The 18028-nt window shown below is 30.8% G+C and overlaps 2 protein-coding genes across 4 annotated transcripts; both read left to right on the top strand.

Annotated features, from left to right (window-relative positions):
• The first annotated feature begins 7870 nt into the window (after positions 1-7870).
• Positions 7871-11428, top strand: LOC133669092 (uncharacterized). Of its 3 annotated transcripts, XM_062089107.1 has the most exons (4): positions 7882-8029; positions 9091-9177; positions 9682-9757; positions 10689-11428. In XM_062089107.1, the coding sequence occupies exons 3-4, from the start codon at positions 9689-9691 to the stop codon at positions 11265-11267; spliced, it is 648 nt and encodes a 215-aa protein (XP_061945091.1). In that variant the 5' UTR covers positions 7882-8029; positions 9091-9177; positions 9682-9688; the 3' UTR covers positions 11268-11428. The 3 variants fall into 3 exon arrangements, with proteins under 3 accessions (XP_061945089.1, XP_061945091.1, XP_061945090.1); XM_062089105.1 differs by lacking the exon at positions 9091-9177 and having other exon boundaries at positions 7871-8029; XM_062089106.1 differs by lacking the exon at positions 9091-9177 and having other exon boundaries at positions 9687-9757.
• Positions 11429-12988: 1560 nt separating this feature from the next.
• LOC133669189 (cypmaclein-like) lies at positions 12989-14803 on the top strand. The gene is made up of 3 exons (XM_062089240.1): positions 12989-13107; positions 13763-13796; positions 14324-14803. Exons 1-3 carry the CDS (start codon positions 13048-13050, stop codon positions 14503-14505), a joined length of 276 nt encoding a protein of 91 aa, XP_061945224.1. The 5' UTR covers positions 12989-13047; the 3' UTR covers positions 14506-14803.
• Positions 14804-18028: the final 3225 nt, after the last annotated feature.

The following is an 18028-nucleotide window of genomic DNA, read 5'->3' as shown; positions in this document are numbered from 1 at the left end:
ACTGCACCCTCTCCCATAGTTATACCAATTCATCCAAATTGAACGATGGCTTCGAAGAAAGTTATTATTCCTTTTGTTCTCATTGCAGTTCTCTTGCTATGCCAAGGTTTGTGTTTCTTATAGAGTTATATATATGAACTTTATTAAATTTCCTAGACAAATACTTTTATATATATATAATGCATCGCAGTTTGATAATTAATTTTATTTATGTTTATTTTGTATTTTCTGCAGATTATAAAAATAATGTGGCTGCACAATCTCAGTGCTGCACTGAACATCCCGAGCTTGGAAAATGTCAGCCAGGTGTCGATGATAAAAGTCCAGATGGAAAATGCTGGCAATATTGCATGAACAATTGCGACGAAAACAAAGGAGGTGTCTGCAAACTAAATAACAATAAGCATCATTGTCATTGTTATTGCTGATTTTGGTGTTTTATCTATCAATAAATTGAGATACAATACGGTTTAATTAATTAATAAAGCTTGATTTCCTCTTCTTTTTCTCTCTATATATTAGACGTAATTTCAAAGTTCCTTAATTTCCTTTTTTTCTTCTTTTTCTCTATGTCATTAAGCAACATTAAGATCATCATGCGCTCCGATACCAATAAGTAAATTGAACTCCATGTCTTCTCAAGAAAGAGATAATATATATATATATATATATATATATATATATATATATATATATATATAACATAAAATAAACTTCTTAAATAACCTCTAACTTACATAAAATCTTATTTTACTTTATTATGAAAATCAAAACCTTAAAAAAAGTTGAAATAGGTCTATTAAATCCAAAAAATTAATAAAATAATATTGTGTTATTGTAGATTATGTTAGAAAATAATATAAATCATATTCTGAGACTTTACCTAATAGCTTAAGCTTTTAGGTTGAGATGATTCTTTGACAGGTATCATAGCCTTGATGACCAAGCGGTCATGAGTTTGAATCTCACCATTTCCATTTATTTGATAGAAATTAAGCATAAAATAATGTGGATCTGTGCAAGTTTCAAGCCCAAAAAACTTTTATTTAAGGGGATGTATTAAAGAATAATATTAATTATATTCTGGGACCTCACCTAAAAGCTTAAACTTTTAGGTTGAGATAGTTCTTTGACAAATTATTACAGTGATTTAGCTAGCTATCTTAATTAGTATATTTTGTAATTTCTTCTAAATAGGATGTCACTCCTTTGCTTTTTTTTATATTTGACTTTTGAGTTTTAGGTTTTAGGATTTCATAATAACCAAAACAAAAGAAAAATGGGTGCAAACTTTCCCTCCTCAAACAATTATACATGATTTAAATCTTCATCATTTAGTTTTGTAAAAAATTATTCTCTCATAGTTTAGTTATTTTTTTATTTTACTTTTATTCTTTTAAAAATTATAATTTATATACTAGGTCCATGCAATTTTTTTATTTTAATCAAAAAACGAATTTTACCTCGTATATAATATCACTCAATAACCTATTTAACATGTTAACCTATCATATTTCACAAAGTTATGTTTGTATTTTAAAATCACGATTTCTTATTTGTGAATCAATTCAATTTTCTTCATTTGCATCTGCCAAATATGTTGTTAGAAATCAAAATCTTGCAAAAAATTAGAATCCATTAGTGGTTTGCATATATATACAAATGGAGAGAAAAAGAAGAAGAAGGGCACGGGCGGCTTGATACATTAGAGAAGTTTAATAAACCTAGCTAGATGCTGACTTTAAGGTTTAAGACAAGGAAGTTAAGAAATGAAGTATGCATTCTTTACTATTAAAATAAAAATAAAAACATTATATAGTTTGTGTATTTTCAAACATTATATTTGGTTAAATTTTTTTTTGGGTTAATCAATTAGGGTATATATCCTTAGATTAACATGTAACGCCCCAAACTTTTTAATATAGTTCGTGTATTTTCAATAATTATTTACATGAAAAATAGAGAATATATTTTTCTAAAGAATAGTCTCAAGATTACCATTTTCTACTTTCATGAACACTTAATAAAGATATCCATTATTAAATATAAGATAATAAAATTATGACATCTTGCATACATAAGTTTTATAACAAGGTCTTCATCTTTTCTTTTCATTATTCTTTCAAATCCTTATTTTATCATCGACCGACTTTAAATGTAATAATTATCTCTATAACTTGAAACTAGATTTTACAAAAGTTCTTCTAAAATAAAATAATCAATAAAGATCTAGAATGCGAACTTATACCCATAATGGATGAAATATAGCTGCTAAATACAATAGAAAATAAAATTACAACTCTTAGTATATGAGTATTAATTTATCCAAATTAATCTCTTTTCCCAAATCTAAAAATAAAATAGTTGTAAGTATTCTTTCAACAAATTTTCCAATCTATAACATAAATTTCCATTTATTTTATTCCCTTAATTATGGATTAATGAGCATCCCCTCGTTAACTTATACATGCGCGATCATTTTTTCATTTATATCATATTTCTTTACACTAGTACATTTAAACCCTAGCATATTTCAATTTGAGATGTATATATATATATATATATATATATATATATATATATATATATATTCCATGTCATTTTCCCTTTGAGTTTTCCTAAGTAATGCTTGAATGATTCATTTATTCATACAATAACCCTAGCAGTCCATACTGTGATTAATTTTTTCGACTAATTACTATCTTTAGTTCATGTCAACCTTCATTTTATCATTTTGGTCAACTCATTTTGATTAAATTATCTCAAGCATGCCTTATATCTTAGTTGGGTTATCAACCTATTATTTTATTCATTTACATAATCATTGAATTTTCTTTTAGGCCACTACTTATTCATTTATTCAAACACTTGTTTTGCCATTTTAAGTTTTCTTTGAATTTATTTCTTATTAGTCATATGCCCTTTTTCATGGCTTATTTATGTATCTTTTATTCTCCAAATGTTTTGTGCTCATTTATATCTCTTTTATATATTTTTCATTTCCAAATATTCATTATACCTAATTTTGGTTATTCATATATTTTCAATATCAAATACTCTTTATGACACACATACTCCTTTTAATGTTTGGAGATAGAACAATGACATATCCTTCTTCAAGATCTATATTAGTTTCTAGTAATGACTGCATCACCTCATTATAGGTCTTTCTAAATGTTTTATCAATGTAATATACATGACATAAAGTCTTCTAACTTAATTCTCTTATGATGTATAAAAGGTACCATATGTTTACATAGGCTAGTCTTTAACCATTCACCATACGAGCACTATTTTTTTTCTTGAAATCAATAGAAAATCTAGTTTTGCCCTCAAAGACTTGATATTTATAAGAACTTGTTGTGTAAGACCCGACCCATTCTCCCTTACAGAATATAATCTGCAATAGCTCAACCCAACTCTGTTTCCACACCTCACAGTTTTGTTCCTGGTAGCCCACAGACCCCAAAACACGACCTACAAGGTTAGGTACCAATTGCCTTAATATGCCCTAGCTCTGGACACTCTTCTCTCGATGTAGGATGTTACAATCCCCCCACCTTAAGAACGAGTCGTCCTTGGTTCTGATACCATATGTAAAGCACCACCCACCCTTCCTTGCAGAATATTGTCCGCTATGACTCAACTTAACCCGACTTCCACGCCTCACAGTTTTGTTCCTGGCAGCTTACAGGCCCCAAAACACATCCTACAAGGTTAGGTACAAATTATCTTAATATGCCCTAACTCTGAACACTCCTCTCTCGATGTGGGATGTTACATGCTGGATCATACTCAAATGTCTAGACTTCTTAACAAATTTATTCAACAACTGCCTAATATAGAGTGTTGTATGTGTTTCCTAACTTGTAGTCTAAGCAAACCTATTATGAAACAATGGTTAAACAAAGTGTAATGAAAGTGAGGTTTTATGAATAGTAACCTTTAAGATCCAATTTAGAGTTTTTAGGGTTTCCAATAAAACTTGACTAACTATGTTAAACAATGGTAAAAAAAAAAAAGAAGCAAATGTTATATAAGGGCTAAACATAAATTAATCACATTTTAAGCATTTATTATTAAACAATTAGGGTCCTTTGAACAATAACCCTTAAGATCCAATTTGGGTTTTTTAGTGTTTCCAATAAAACATGATTAATTATGTTAAACAATAGTAAAAACAAATGTTATAGAGCGTTAAACATAAATCAATCACATTTTAAATACAAATTAAGCAATTAGGGCTCTTTGAACAATAACATGTGAACTTTAATTTTAAGGTTTTTGATGGTTTTCAATAAAAATGACTAATTAATTTTTTAAAAAAATGGCTAAGCTGTGTATGGGATTTTGAGCATTATCAATATTCAAGCAAACATTGGATTTTTAGGGTCTTTTAAATATTTAGAATTAACTTTTCAATAGTTAAAATTTTCTTTTTTTTTTGTTAAATTGAGTCAAAACAACCTATATTGTAATCAATTCACATTATTAAACAAAAACAAAATGCATTGCAATATATTTCAATATCTCAATTAAAAAAATAATTGTAACATAATTATTACAAAACACATTGACTTTTAAACAAGAAGACGACGAGATTCCAACAACTTAAGAGACAAATTGCTTCTTCTTCAACAACGTCAAACATCGTGAGAAGAGAGAAATCAATTAAAAAAACCTAGATTGATTTCGATTTAGAGTTGTTTGGAGAGAGGTTATTGTCTAGAGAGAGAACTAGTTTCAAATAAGAGAGTGAGTGTCGTACAATTTACACACACACACACACACGAGGGTAATTTCATCATTTCATCCAATTTAAATTTTCTAATTGATTGTGGATATAAATTATAATTTATGAAAGAATGGAGACAAAAAGGAAAAAAATGGTCAAACTCTAGGAGGCTTAATGTAATTAACCCTAATATTTAAAACAAAAGAAAAAAAATCAACACCAATAGAAATTCCTAAGGTGTTAGTTTGAGTGTTAAATGGATTTATTTGGAATATCATCATTTTGAATTACTTAAGACATCTAAAAGAGTTCGGGAACTTACCTCCTTCACTGTTTATATGAACAATAAAGAAGGTGACTTCTTTTCTTTTTCTTTTTGGCATTCCCCTCCCTTTTATTTTTTTTCTTTCATTTTCATCATTTTTTGCTCAATTTCATTCTTTAACAATAGCTTGGCTTTAAATTTATTTTCATAAATTGTTTTGATTTACTTTCTCTAATGCTATCACAGTCTCAAACAAACATTTCAACATTTGATTTGTGCTCGGTTTTATAAGCGTCTATTTTTGTTATCATATAATTAAATAGAAAATAATTTTAAAAAAGTTCATAAACTCAAAGGAGTCACAGATTGTGAATTTGACGGATTAATCCGTGAAGATCTAGTTGATCAAATATGTTGACATCTCAATATTGAATAAAAATATTATCTTTAATTTTTTTGAAGTCAAATTATATTTTTTCTAGTCATTTGAGTTGTTTTTGGACTCGTCAAGTTGATTAAATCACTACTACATGATTTAATTTTAAACTAGGACTAGATAAAGAGTTGAGTCAAAAGATTTCAAGGTTAATTTATTAAGTCTGGTTTAATAACAATATTAAATAATTTTCAATGACTTGAATTTATTTTTAGGTTAAAACATATTTTGATTTGAGCCGCACTATAGATAGCATGTAAACTAGTAATTACAATCTAAAACAAAAGGCAAATTAAAAAAATTTCTCTCAAGATGTTACTGCGCAACAAGACTCGGAACATTATTCATTGTAATAGTGTAAATACGAATTTATCCTTGAAAAAAAACCATTGAATTAGGCATTGGAGACAAGATTATCTTTTCACTATGACACAATTATCTTTAACATATTTTATGAGGTAGATTTGTCATTTTTTTTTTCCAGTAAAATTTCTACTTTAGCCTTTGAATACAAAAATCTAATGCCTTTCACTCATGGGGGTTTTAGTCCTTTTATTTTTATTTTTAAAATAGTGTAATTATTTTGATATCTTTAGAGACAAAAACAAGATAACTTTCTCATAAGAGTTTCTTAATTATTTGGTTTTATTCTAAATTTGAAAGTTTCTGAGAAATATTATTGTAATTGATATTTATTAAATATTATTTAAGAAAAACCTGTTAATGCATGCAACGCACATGCTATCGTGTGGAATCGCCTAGCCATTAAACGCCACCTTCAGGTGCGGCGTTTGAAAGATCTCGACACCCTTTATTTGATGATGTGGTGCATGTACCAGAAATTTGGTGTTGATGAATATTTTTTTTATCCTTTTTCTTCTCTCTCTCTCCTCTTGCAAAATTTTAGACCAACCCTTTCAATTTTTATTTTTTTTTTATATTTGATCCCTATTCTTTTATTTTAGAATAAGCTATAACATTACAAAAAATTTTCAATTTCACCCCGCGATTTTGCAATCTATAAATAATATATCAAATTAAAAATATTTTTCAATTTCACCTCATATTATTTTTTAATATATAAATAATATATCAAATTACAATTATTTTTATTTCATCCCTTATGATTTTTTTTATATTTCAAATTTGATTTTCATTCTTTTGATTGCTATTTATTTTGTTTGAGATTATTTTTATAATTGTTTTTATTTAAATTTCATTCTCCTTGGGTTTTTTAATCAAATTTTATCCTCATTTTTTTTGTTGATTTTTTTCCTTTTTCAAGTTGTTTTATTAATATTTTTTTCACCGACTTCATCCTTAAAAATTAAATTAGTTGAGAATTAAGCTTTTTAATTGACCTAGGTCAGGATTTCATGAGTTGCGAGTTTTAGAGATTATACCATGTTTAGAAAATTTGTCCGAGTTGGCTTGGTTTTTCCCTCTTTTTTAAGCTCTTGTTTTCTTTTTTTGTTTTGTTTTGATAATTTTTGTAGTTTGCTATCTATTGGGTTAGCCTCTTCTAATTTTTTTAAATTTCACCCCCTATCATTTTTAATCTATAAATAATCTATCAAATTAAAAATATTTTTTTTAATTTCACTCCCTTATGATTTTATAATCTTTCAAATTTGATCCTCATTCTTTTAATTGCTATTTATTTTTTTGAGATTATTATTTTTTAAAAAACAATTTCATCATCCTTGAGTTTTTTTCTATCAAGTTTATCCTTATTCTTTTTGTTTTTTTGTTTTGCATTTTTTTATTAATATTTTTTTTCACAATTTCATCATTTAAAATTAAATTGATTGAGAATGAACACGAGTTTAGAATTTCACGGATTGCAAGTTTTAGAAATTAGACTAGGTTTAGTAGGTTTTCCTGAATTTACGTTGTTATTTTTTGTAGCTTGCCTTTTATTAGGTTAGTTTCGGGTTCATAACTAAGATCACCGGTTTCTAAGATTAGAGCGGGTAACGCGAGTTCACTTTTTTTTAAATTGATTTATTTTAATTTTATCTTTTAAACTTTTTATCTGTTTTTCTTTCTATGAAATTATCCTAATTCTTTCGCAGGTTTTCGAGTTCACACGATTCAATAAGGATTTGTTTTATATGTATGTATGTATGTATGTATGTATATAGTTTCACCTTATAGCATTGAGTTGCTTGGTAATCTAAATAAGATTAGATCTTGTTTTTTCTATTTTTTATTGTTTTTTACTAATTTATTTTTTATTGTTATATTTTTTATATTATTTAAATTATCAAGTGATCTAATAACCTGAGAATTGATTTTTTTTATTAAATTATTTTCTTACATGGAAAATGTTTTTTTATCAAGCCCGCAGCAAATCTAGTGTATAAACTATTGTGAAAATTCCCTAGCAGGTCAACTGAAAAAAAAAAAAAAAAAGAATAAACCATAAGTAGCGAAAGACAGGAAGTTAGCTGGCTGAAGGGTATAACGTAAGGACGGGGTTTCCTTGTCTGTTGCCTCCTCATATCCGTGGCCGAACCACCAAAAACACACTCTCATACATCAGCCTCTCTGTCTTGGTGTCAAGAAATTGAACATTATTCCCTCCATTCAGGTACTTATCATCTTGCTTGTGAATAATTTTCTACTACTTTACGATTACCATACAATTTCAAGTCTTGATCTTTTTCTTTTTTTCTTATCCCTTTCTGCTTAGCTTATATTAGCTTAACTTGGCTATCTCTCTAATATTTCTGTTCTTTTCATTATTTTTTTTAACTTACATAATAATGAATTGATATAAAACATTCTAGGATTTATGTAATTGGGTGCAAGATTGGAGCTTTATGTTAGAAATAAAGATGGGCAATTTTTATTATTAGTGGGTTTGATTTTTTTATTTTCTTTGGTTGTTGAATGGTGTCTCTTGTTGTTACTGTTAATGCAAAATGTATGTATATATGTAGAATTTGTTTGATGGGTATTTGCTACCTTGGAGATTGGAAATACATGGAATTAAATACCCAACTTGGAATTAAATTTCTTTCTGAAAAGAAGTTTCTCATGTAAATCATGACTAAAATCTCTGCCTTGAAAGGAAGTTTTCGTGATTTTCTGAAATGATTCTGTGCTCTAGCTGATCCATTATCAAAAGTTTTCATTTCTAACATATCCCTCCTGTGAGACAAAGAATTGTTTTTACATGGGAATGACTCAATGAGTGGTCTAGTGCACTTTGTGTTTTTTTTTTCCTCCATCTTTTCCTAGTTAATTGAATAAAATAGGTTCAAATTCTTCCAAAAGAAAAAAAAAAATCTTATAGGAGTGAAGGGAGGCCATTTTTGTTTTAGTATGATCAGTGTAGCTTATTTCAGTGCTAGTTCTCCTATCAGAACTTCCACACACACATTACCAGTGGATGGGCTCTTTATGCTCAAATCTTATCACAATTAATGCAATGCTGCATCAGTTTGTGGTCCTGGCAAAGCATAACTAGTTTGCTACATAGAAAAATCTTACTAGTTTAATTATTAATAGGGGAGAATAATTTGGTTGTGTTGTGCTTAATGTCATATCTTAAAACTGCTGTCGGAAGCCTGAATAAAGGAAGTGGACTGTGGTAGGTTCCAAAAGCGGATTGTTTTGTGCTTAATGTCATATATCTCAATGCTGCAGCATACAGCTACAATCACACTAACATTCCCAGAGAAATTTTGTGGCTGATGTTAGAAATGAACAGAGCATCCATCAAATATATTTTAGGTATCTCAACATAATTTATTTAACCATAGTTGCACTAGTTTGGATTGATGCTCAGTCTCAACTTTTTTTTTGCTAAAATTTAATATGTTTTGTATGTTTTAGATCGTTTTGATGTGCTGATGTCAAAAATAATTTTTAAAAAATGAAAAAACATCATTGTCATGCATTTCGGCACGAAAAGTTATTTGAAAAGCAACCGCAACTATATTGCCAAATACACTCGTAATGCAAAACTGAAAAATATGGCTGCTATTAATGCTTTGTTGAGTAAAGTTGAGTTAAGGAAATTAGATGTTCTATTAGGGGAGAAATTTTAATGATATTTATAATATAATGAATTTAATAATCATAACATAAAAACCACAGTAACGTTAATAGTAATATAGCAGTCATAATATTTTTTACTCTTGCCTTTCTCTTCTTTTCATAAAATTTCGTTGCTTATTTCATTTGGTCTCCTTTTCAATTTGTCTAAGTACTCCTCTTTTTCTTCTTGTTGGACAGTGTAGGGATGCTAGGAAGATCACTGGCTTCCCCTCTCTTGACATTTGATTCTGCAGCACGCTCAAGCTGTGTTACTGTAAGAACCATTTTGTGTCTCATTCCTAAATTGATTCCTGGATGCACGGATGCACATACCCTTTATGCTATTTTCAACTGCCTTGTGAGCCAAATCAGCTTGTAAATTGCATATGAGACTAAAAACATGATTAGGAATATTGTGTTTTGATTTGTTAAGAACAAGAGTGTGAGAGCAAACTAATCGCTGGACAGTACATGTAACATCTTGATATTTGAATGACATTGGTTGAGCATATCTCATTCCAGTAGCTATTTGGCCCCAGTAGCTTAAAGTTTAGTATTTCAAAATTAAAGTTTGAAAGAGGAACGGATTGAGATACTTTAGTATGTATATCTAAGAACCAAGAACCATCCATAAATCTGTTTCAGCCAAAGCTGCCCAATAGTTCATAGTGCCATGATAACTGGTGGTCTCCTACAACTACTAGACAATGAAGTTTTAGGTTAGCTGTCCGGTGGAATCAAAGCAAGGCCATGAAAATAAACATAACAGGGACCAAAATTTTTTATATTCTTGGTATAAAGACACGCAGGCATGTCTTTTAGAACGTCCATACCTAATCATATAGCACCAAACATTTAGAACGTCCATACCTAATCATACAGGTTACCCAGATTAAGCCCTAGAAACTGTATGTGCATTTTTTTGTGTGGCCAATGTTTTTGGAGAAATTAATTCCTTCCAGATATTTGCAATGTATAGACATTTCAAATCAATTGTGTTTGTTAAATAGTTCTAATTTGTTTCTGAGAATTCTATTTTCATCTGTCCTCTTACATGGGTTGCCATTTTGTTCTTTACGTGCCATTGATTGGAGGCTTGGTTTTGAAATGGAAAGGTTATTTCCTGAAGGCAGTGTAATTGTCTTTTTTAATGCATTGCATATTTTTCGGCCAATAAATTAGAAAATTCTAACTTCTGATTGCAGCCTGATCTTGTAACAGCTGCTCCTAATGCTGCTTGTCTGAACGTGAACTCCTTAGCTCTTCCATCAAACGTAACCCGAGGATACTGTACCTCCCATTTTTCTCCTAGGAAGTGGGCAATTCAATCTACTGCACAGGCTGACAACACAACTTTTAGTAATGAAGACAGGAAGACATGGGAAGCATGCAGAGAAGCTCTGTCTGCATTTAATTTCAATGCTGAGGAGAAAGACAAGATACTTGGAAAAGCATTTGGTCACGTCCATTCTCCTTACTGGGGTGAACAACGAAAACTAGAAGTCCCCAAATTTGAAATTGTTTGTGAAACGTTGGATTATCTGAGGAGCCTTGGTCTTTCAGAAGATGACCTCTTTAAGTTGCTCAAAAAGTTCCCTGAAGTCCTTGGTTGTAGCCTTGAACAAGAATTGAAAACTAATGTGAAGATCCTGGAGAAAGATTGGGGAATAAAAGGAAAATCCCTACAAAAGCTTCTTCTTCGAAATCCAAAAGCTTTGGGGTACAATGTTGATTGCAAGGGAGATTGTATCGCACAATGCACGAGGTGCTGGGCTCGGTTTTAGAGTTGAAATTTCTATCATTTTTTGCATACCAATACAATGTTATCAGTGAAGTTCTGTTAAAAAATTGTATGCATGTCACGTTGAATACACATTCTTGATGTATTACAGATTAATGTATATTAAGTCACCTTGGGAATACAGTCTTTCAATGTCTTATAGCATGTGAATTTGTTGCAGTCATTTGGATGAAAACACAAACCCTTCATGATACTACTATACATGTTTTTAACCATGGATACAGATGCTACAATCGAATCGTTGATTCCTATCATGCCTGTGTTTTCATTCAATAGCAGGAAATTCTGGCATCTGGGCTTAAAGCCTAGAACAACAAAATAACCTCAGCAATTGGAGTGTGTTCTACAGTGTACTTTGTTTCTTTAACAAGCTGAACACACATTTCAAACCCAGCCCAACGATTGTAACTGTGCTGCTGATAAAATTTGCATAGCTCGAAGGATCCTATTTCCCTTGAGATTTTCAGCAAATAGGCGGACAAATTATTTGTACGTCCTAACCCCATTCAATATCCTAAAACTGTCCAGCTAATGCGAGGTTGTATCTCCCTTAATTGTTAAAAAGCAACACGGACCATCCAACTATGAGCAGCAAGTTGCAACCTAAAAGAACCCTAAAAAGACTGTAGCCCTTGCTAAAGCTATAAAGTTTACCATGCTCCTATGGCAAAGGTGGTTTCAATTACTAAATAGACACAGCTCGATACATAACATTTCTCAGGATGGACAGAAAAGAGTATTTTTTTCCTATTAGGGTTATATTTCTACATCAGTTGACATTATCGATGAAAATTAGTTCACAAGCAAAAAGAGTGGTAGACTTGGTTGAGGTTGCATGAAGTGATCCAACTTTTTAGTTTCATTTATCACACATTACATCTACTTGTTGCCGGCAAAAGAATACAAACAAGCATTGGCAATCATTTCCCTCAAGACAACTGCAATGTGCATGCTTATACGTATGTACATGTATTTGTGGTTATTAGACTACGGTATACGTATTATAAGGTTGTGCATATGTAGCTAGATTGTTTGTAAATTGTAGAATTAAGCATTAAGCATGCATTTATTTTCTCATTCCTAAAATTGTAACTATATATTTCTTTTTTGAGTGATCCCTCTTATCTTCTGAGGATGCAGGATTTGATTTTAACGAGTGAAGAACTATTTAATTAGATTAGTTTTTTTTTATTATTATTATAAATGATAGGTTTTAACTTGAGCCTTTTGAAAAAGAATACTTATAATGCCTGTTGGCTTGGTTTTGAAGTGTTTGATATTGTGATATATGATATCTTTTAAATGTGTTTTTTAATTAAAAATATATTAAAATGTTGTCTTTTATATTTTTTTTAACATTAAAACATCAAAATCATTCAAAAATACATAAAAAATATCAAATTAATATCTTTTCAAGTAAAAAATAATTTAAAAAAAGAGACACAAGAACAAACGCTCACTAGTTATACAAGTCGACAACATCAGATACACAGCGTATCTCTTAACTGTAAAACTTTCAATATTGTCTGAACCCGTGAATTTTGACATCTGAGATATTACTTTGCCATTACAGTAGAACCACAGAACAGGGAAGTTTGTTGGAGATCACACTATAATTACGTCGATGCAAGTACGTAAAAGGCAACTTCACCTTTATAAATACTACTATAATTCAGGTTCCTAGTACCCCAGCCTCAACCTGCCTTTTCTGTGTTTCTACTCTCTCTATTTTGAAGCGTTTTCCTGTCCTAAGAAAGTTTGAAATGGTCAGTGCCAAGACAACATTTATCTTGGCAATACTTTGCCTGGCCCTAATGCATGAGGTAAATGTTCTTACTTTCTGTTCGATTGTGAACATTATCAGCACTCGTGATTTTTCTCCCATCATATCTGTTTGTGGATCATTTTCCTTTGATTCGATAGTTATCCATGTATAGCCTCACAAACACCATATTAATGGTCACCCCAGCCCCATTTTCTTGAGCTAGCTAGTTCTTGCTTTGTCTAATCAAATATTCTTCCGAAATTGTACTAAAAAAGGACCTTCATATATTCAGCTTTAATTTCATTAAAAATGCGGTCCTGAGAGGAACAGTTTAAAGATATATGCCACCTTTATTGAGTATTTTGTAGGGCAATAGATATGAATGGTGCTTTCAGGACTGATCAGTACCTGCTGCTGCACTCTTGTTATTCTAAAACTGGCCTAGGGTCCCTGGACCCTTTTTCGTACCCCGTGTTAAGGTTTCTTGAAATCCTAACATGGTGAAGATAAAGATTAAAGAAGTTTCATGCTTGGTATCGTAAACAAATTGGAAATGTTGTGGCTTGAACAATCTCAAAAGCTCACCTTGCCCTAATGTCTATAATGTACTGTTGATATGAAATAGGCACTCTATAAAGAGAGGAAAAAATTGTTTTATTTATAATTGTGGTGATTATTTGTTTCTGAAGTTTTTTTTTCACTTGACATTTCAGCTTCAGATCCGTACTGTTGAGGCTGGGAAAATAAGTAAGAGCTTCTCTTATAATTGGATTCATTCATTTATGATCTAATCAATTTGGCATTGAATATTTATCTTGTTTCTCTCATTAAGAAGAAAGGGAAATTTTTCTACGAATCTTTTTTATTCAATTTGGAATTTATGAATGGTTGAGCAGGTTCTGTGCTCGCAGTTTTTGTAGCATCTGAACCACCTAACATGCCTGAATTCTGGGATGACCAACATCATGCATGATTTGTGATGTATCATGTCTTTCTTTTTCCTTTTCCTCTTCTCTTTAAAGCATCTGAAATCTGAAGAAACACCATTTTGGCCCTAAATTAAGAACAAGTCATATTCCATTAACTATAGTTAGCAGACAAAGCACAAACTTAATTGAAATTTCAGATACAAGACTGAAATCGTGATCAGTCTTTGGAATTTGGATCAGTCATCAAGTATTTGAACTAAAATCATTTACACAGATTTGTTCAACCTTGAACACATAAAAAAATGATATGAGTGATCATTTAAAATGTCTGTTGTAACCATCCAGATTGCAAGTCCAAGTGTGAATACAGGTGCAGCAAGGCATCGAGGCACAAAATGTGCATAAGGGCTTGCAACACCTGCTGTCAGAGGTGCAATTGCGTTCCACCTGGAACTTCTGGTAACGAAGATACCTGCCCTTGCTATGCCAACATGACCACCCATGGGGGTAGACACAAGTGCCCCTGAATCAATTCATATTCTTGCAGACCTGGCTAATCAATATCTATGATAAGCACAGGTTACGAATTTATTATGAATAGTAGAAGAAAAAAACTTGGAGAACACAAAAGAGGATTTCTAGTTCAGTTCTTTATTGATGCATATATTTAGTTTTCCAAGAAGGGACAAGTCTTAGACAAAGATCCCATGTTGTTCTTTAAATTTGGTTTCTGTTATCTTCTGCTTCCAGTATCTCCAGTCCAGTCCGTACTCTATACTCGGTTATATCTACTAAGGTAATAACATGATCCTATTACTTGGTTTCTATTCGATGCCATTTACTAGTTCTGCAATACTACCAACATTTTTTACCTTGATTTTCGAAATGAGATAGCATATGACATAGCAGATGCTTTCTTCTGCAATTTCCGCATTTACTTGTGACTGTGACTTGCTCTGATATTATAAAGAAAAGAACAAGCTCAAAAAGACTGGGAATTTTATGCATTCGTAATGGCCACCTAATTTGAGTGGTAACCACATTACCAGTGCTTTTAAATTTCTTCCCTTTTTCCCTAATTTGAAAGGAAAATAGCAGAAAAGTTAGAACAGAATTGACAAAACACATACAAAGTATGAAGAGAGATATGGTAATTATTTATAACAAGAAAAAATATATTGTTTTGTCTTCCAATTCTGCAACAATTCCTCTCAATGAGGCCTTATAAATTTTCAAGCATAGCTTGATTTTATTCCCTTGTTAGGTACACATTGATTAACCAGCCAGGAAATAACAGAATCAACACTCAAAAGGCACTTGAATGTCCTGCTCTTCAGAAATTACATGGTTGGGTAAAATTCAAGGGCACTTGGGCTTTTGTTGCCATAGTTACCTGGTTGAACACGCCGGCATTTCATGCAACAAGTTCTGCATGCTCTATGGCATACATTCTTTCTTGCCGATGCCCCTTGCACATAAACAACCACAATCTGAAACACAGAAATGGATTGCACATAAACAACCACAATCTGAAACACAGAAATGGAAAAGCTGGTGTCAGATTTTAGCCATTTCAATTAACAGTACTAATAATGAGACAGGATCTGAAAGCATTTTTGTATTCCTCTCTTTTCTCCCTTAAAACGAGCAACACCATTTGCGCTGAAAATCCAGGCGCCTACATTGCTTCAAACCAAAGCATTATATCGATTCAGAAATTCAATGCCTCACTTGATTTAAGTTTTTGAGGTCAATAACATTAATTTCAACATGAACGCTTAACTAAAATTCTGACTGTATAAGTTGCGTGATGTTCTCTGCTGGCTGCTCACCTATATGGAACATTAGAATGTGCAGTTTGGATTCTACATCCTTTGTAGCGGAGTGGTTTTGGAGGACACATGATGGCAGAGCCTACTTGGAAGGCGAAGGATTACAGTGCTCAAAAGTAGCCACAGTTATAATTTTAAGTGAGAAATAAGTTCATGACAACTTGAGTATATGGATACTGCTTGTATTTCAATCTGGAGATAATTGATGGCTTAATAAATTGATAGACATTCTGACAAATATATAGTAAAAGTTAAATACTTAAATACTAACTAATAGCACTAAATCATGCTATGATTTGCTAACAAACTAATAAACCAACACCTCCTAGACAACCGTAATATAACATAAAGTTAAAATGGTAGTCCTGAAACAATCTTCAACACTTCTCCTTGCTTTAGGAACTACAAATTTCAATCTTTTAAGAGCTCAAACATGCTTACTGGTAGAGGTTTAATAAACAAGTGTGTTAGTTGATCAACATAACATCACCATTTTCTTACACTTCTCATGAAAAATAAAATTTAATATTAAAATATTTGGTTTTTCCATGAAACACTAGATTGTGAGAAATTATTATAGATGCTTGATTGTCTGCTAAAATCTCTATAATTTCCTTCTGCTCCATGTGCAAATCACATAGAATCTTTTGAAGCTATAATGCTTGATTCACTGTTGTTGTTATTGTTGCAATAAATTCAGCTTCTACAATGGATTGTTGCAATGTCTTACTTCTTGAATGACCATGAAAACATTCATGATCCTTGGTTGAAATGGAATCCATAAGTGCTTTTCATGTCATTAATAAATCCTCCACAATCACTGTAAGAGAAGCCATGCAATTTTAAGTTTTGACTCCTCTAAAACTGAATACCAAAACTGACAGTTCATTTAATGTATATTAGAATTAGTTTGGTTGCTCTTAAATATATTTCACTTGGACAACGCATGAAACGAGATAGAAGACTTGTAGCATAGAGTATATCAAGTCTGGTTATTGTTAGATACATCAAGCAATCAATTAAGCATTTGATTTTTTTCTTCATCAACTCCATTAGTTCCATTTTCTTTGCTGAAATTTTCCTTTTCATTCATTGAAGTGGCGGGTGGTTTGCAATTCTCCATATGAAATTTCTTCAAAAATTTCTTTTGCATATTTTTTCTAGTAGATAAATATTTCATTCTTGCTTTGCTTAATTTTCATTCTAAGAAAATATGTTACGAGGCAAACATTAGTCATTTCAAAAGCTTGCATCATCTTCTGCTTGAATTCTTCAACTTGATGTGCATTGTTTTCCATCACTATAAGGTCATTAATATAGAGTGATATTATGAGAAAGTGATTATAAGGTCATTAATATAGAGTGATATTATGAGAATATCACTTTCTATACATAGAGAGTTGCTTTATACAAGCTTTTCCAAAAAGTCAAAGCTTATCATATAGTCATTCATTATATTATACTAGGTTGTTGGCACATATTTTAATCTATAAAGAGCTTTTTCTAGCAAGTAGATATTATCTTCTTTTACTTAAATCACAAACCCAACTAGCTATTTAACATAAATCTTCTCCTGCAAAATACCATTTAAGAATGCTAATTTAACGTTTAACTAGAATACTTTCCGGTTCTTGTGTGTAGCAACAACAAACAATGATATGATGGTGTCCATTCTTGCAACAAGAACAATAATTTATAATATATGGTGTTTTCGATTTAATAACCCGTGCTGACAAGAAAAATTAATGAGAGTTGACATCTTTTTTTAGCTTATTTTCTTTTCTAATTTTACCATTCAATATTGGTTTTTCTTTACATGAAAACATAGCTTTGTGATTTTCTTTAATTTTTTTTCTATTGAGTTATCCTAACCTGATGACTAGGGATGCGATTTTAATAGGTTAACCCGTGCTGACTTGTCTTTTATTGTCCAAGTTACATGTTTATTATGCTATTTTAAGTTGTTTCACACTTGTTTTTTATCCTTTATTTTTGCCTAATTTTATATTTTTATATTTAACTGGTTGAAAGTTAAATAATATTGTTTTTTGGCTTTTGAAAAAAGTTTTTTTTTCTCAATTTCTCTATAGATGACAAGTTTTTAAAATTTTTGTTTGTTTACTTAGATTGTTTATTGTTTTATTTAATTAAAAAAATTAATTTATTTAATCAGTCAACAGTCAAGACTACTCAATGGTAAAGTTTTATTTTTTTTCTT

Source organism: Populus nigra, chromosome 12, assembly GCF_951802175.1.
Source record: "Populus nigra chromosome 12, ddPopNigr1.1, whole genome shotgun sequence".
NCBI classification, from domain to species: Eukaryota; Viridiplantae; Streptophyta; class Magnoliopsida; order Malpighiales; family Salicaceae; genus Populus; species Populus nigra.
Note: the sequence above shows the minus strand (reverse complement) of the source record. Positions and strands in the feature narration are given on the sequence as shown.

Bases quoted from the DNA above. Each gene is read 5' to 3' on its own strand.
- LOC133669092 (XM_062089105.1), top strand. From the start codon at position 9,689: ATGCTAGGAAGATCACTGGCTTCCCCTCTCTTGACATTTGATTCTGCA. The intron at 9,758-10,688 runs GTAAGAACCATT...TTCTGATTGCAG, and splicing joins CACGCTCAAGCTGTGTTACT to CCTGATCTTGTAACAGCTGC.
- LOC133669189 (XM_062089240.1), top strand. From the start codon at position 13,048: ATGGTCAGTGCCAAGACAACATTTATCTTGGCAATACTTTGCCTGGCC. The intron at 13,108-13,762 runs GTAAATGTTCTT...TTGACATTTCAG, and splicing joins GCCTGGCCCTAATGCATGAG to CTTCAGATCCGTACTGTTGA. The intron at 13,797-14,323 runs GTAAGAGCTTCT...GTAACCATCCAG, and splicing joins TGTTGAGGCTGGGAAAATAA to ATTGCAAGTCCAAGTGTGAA.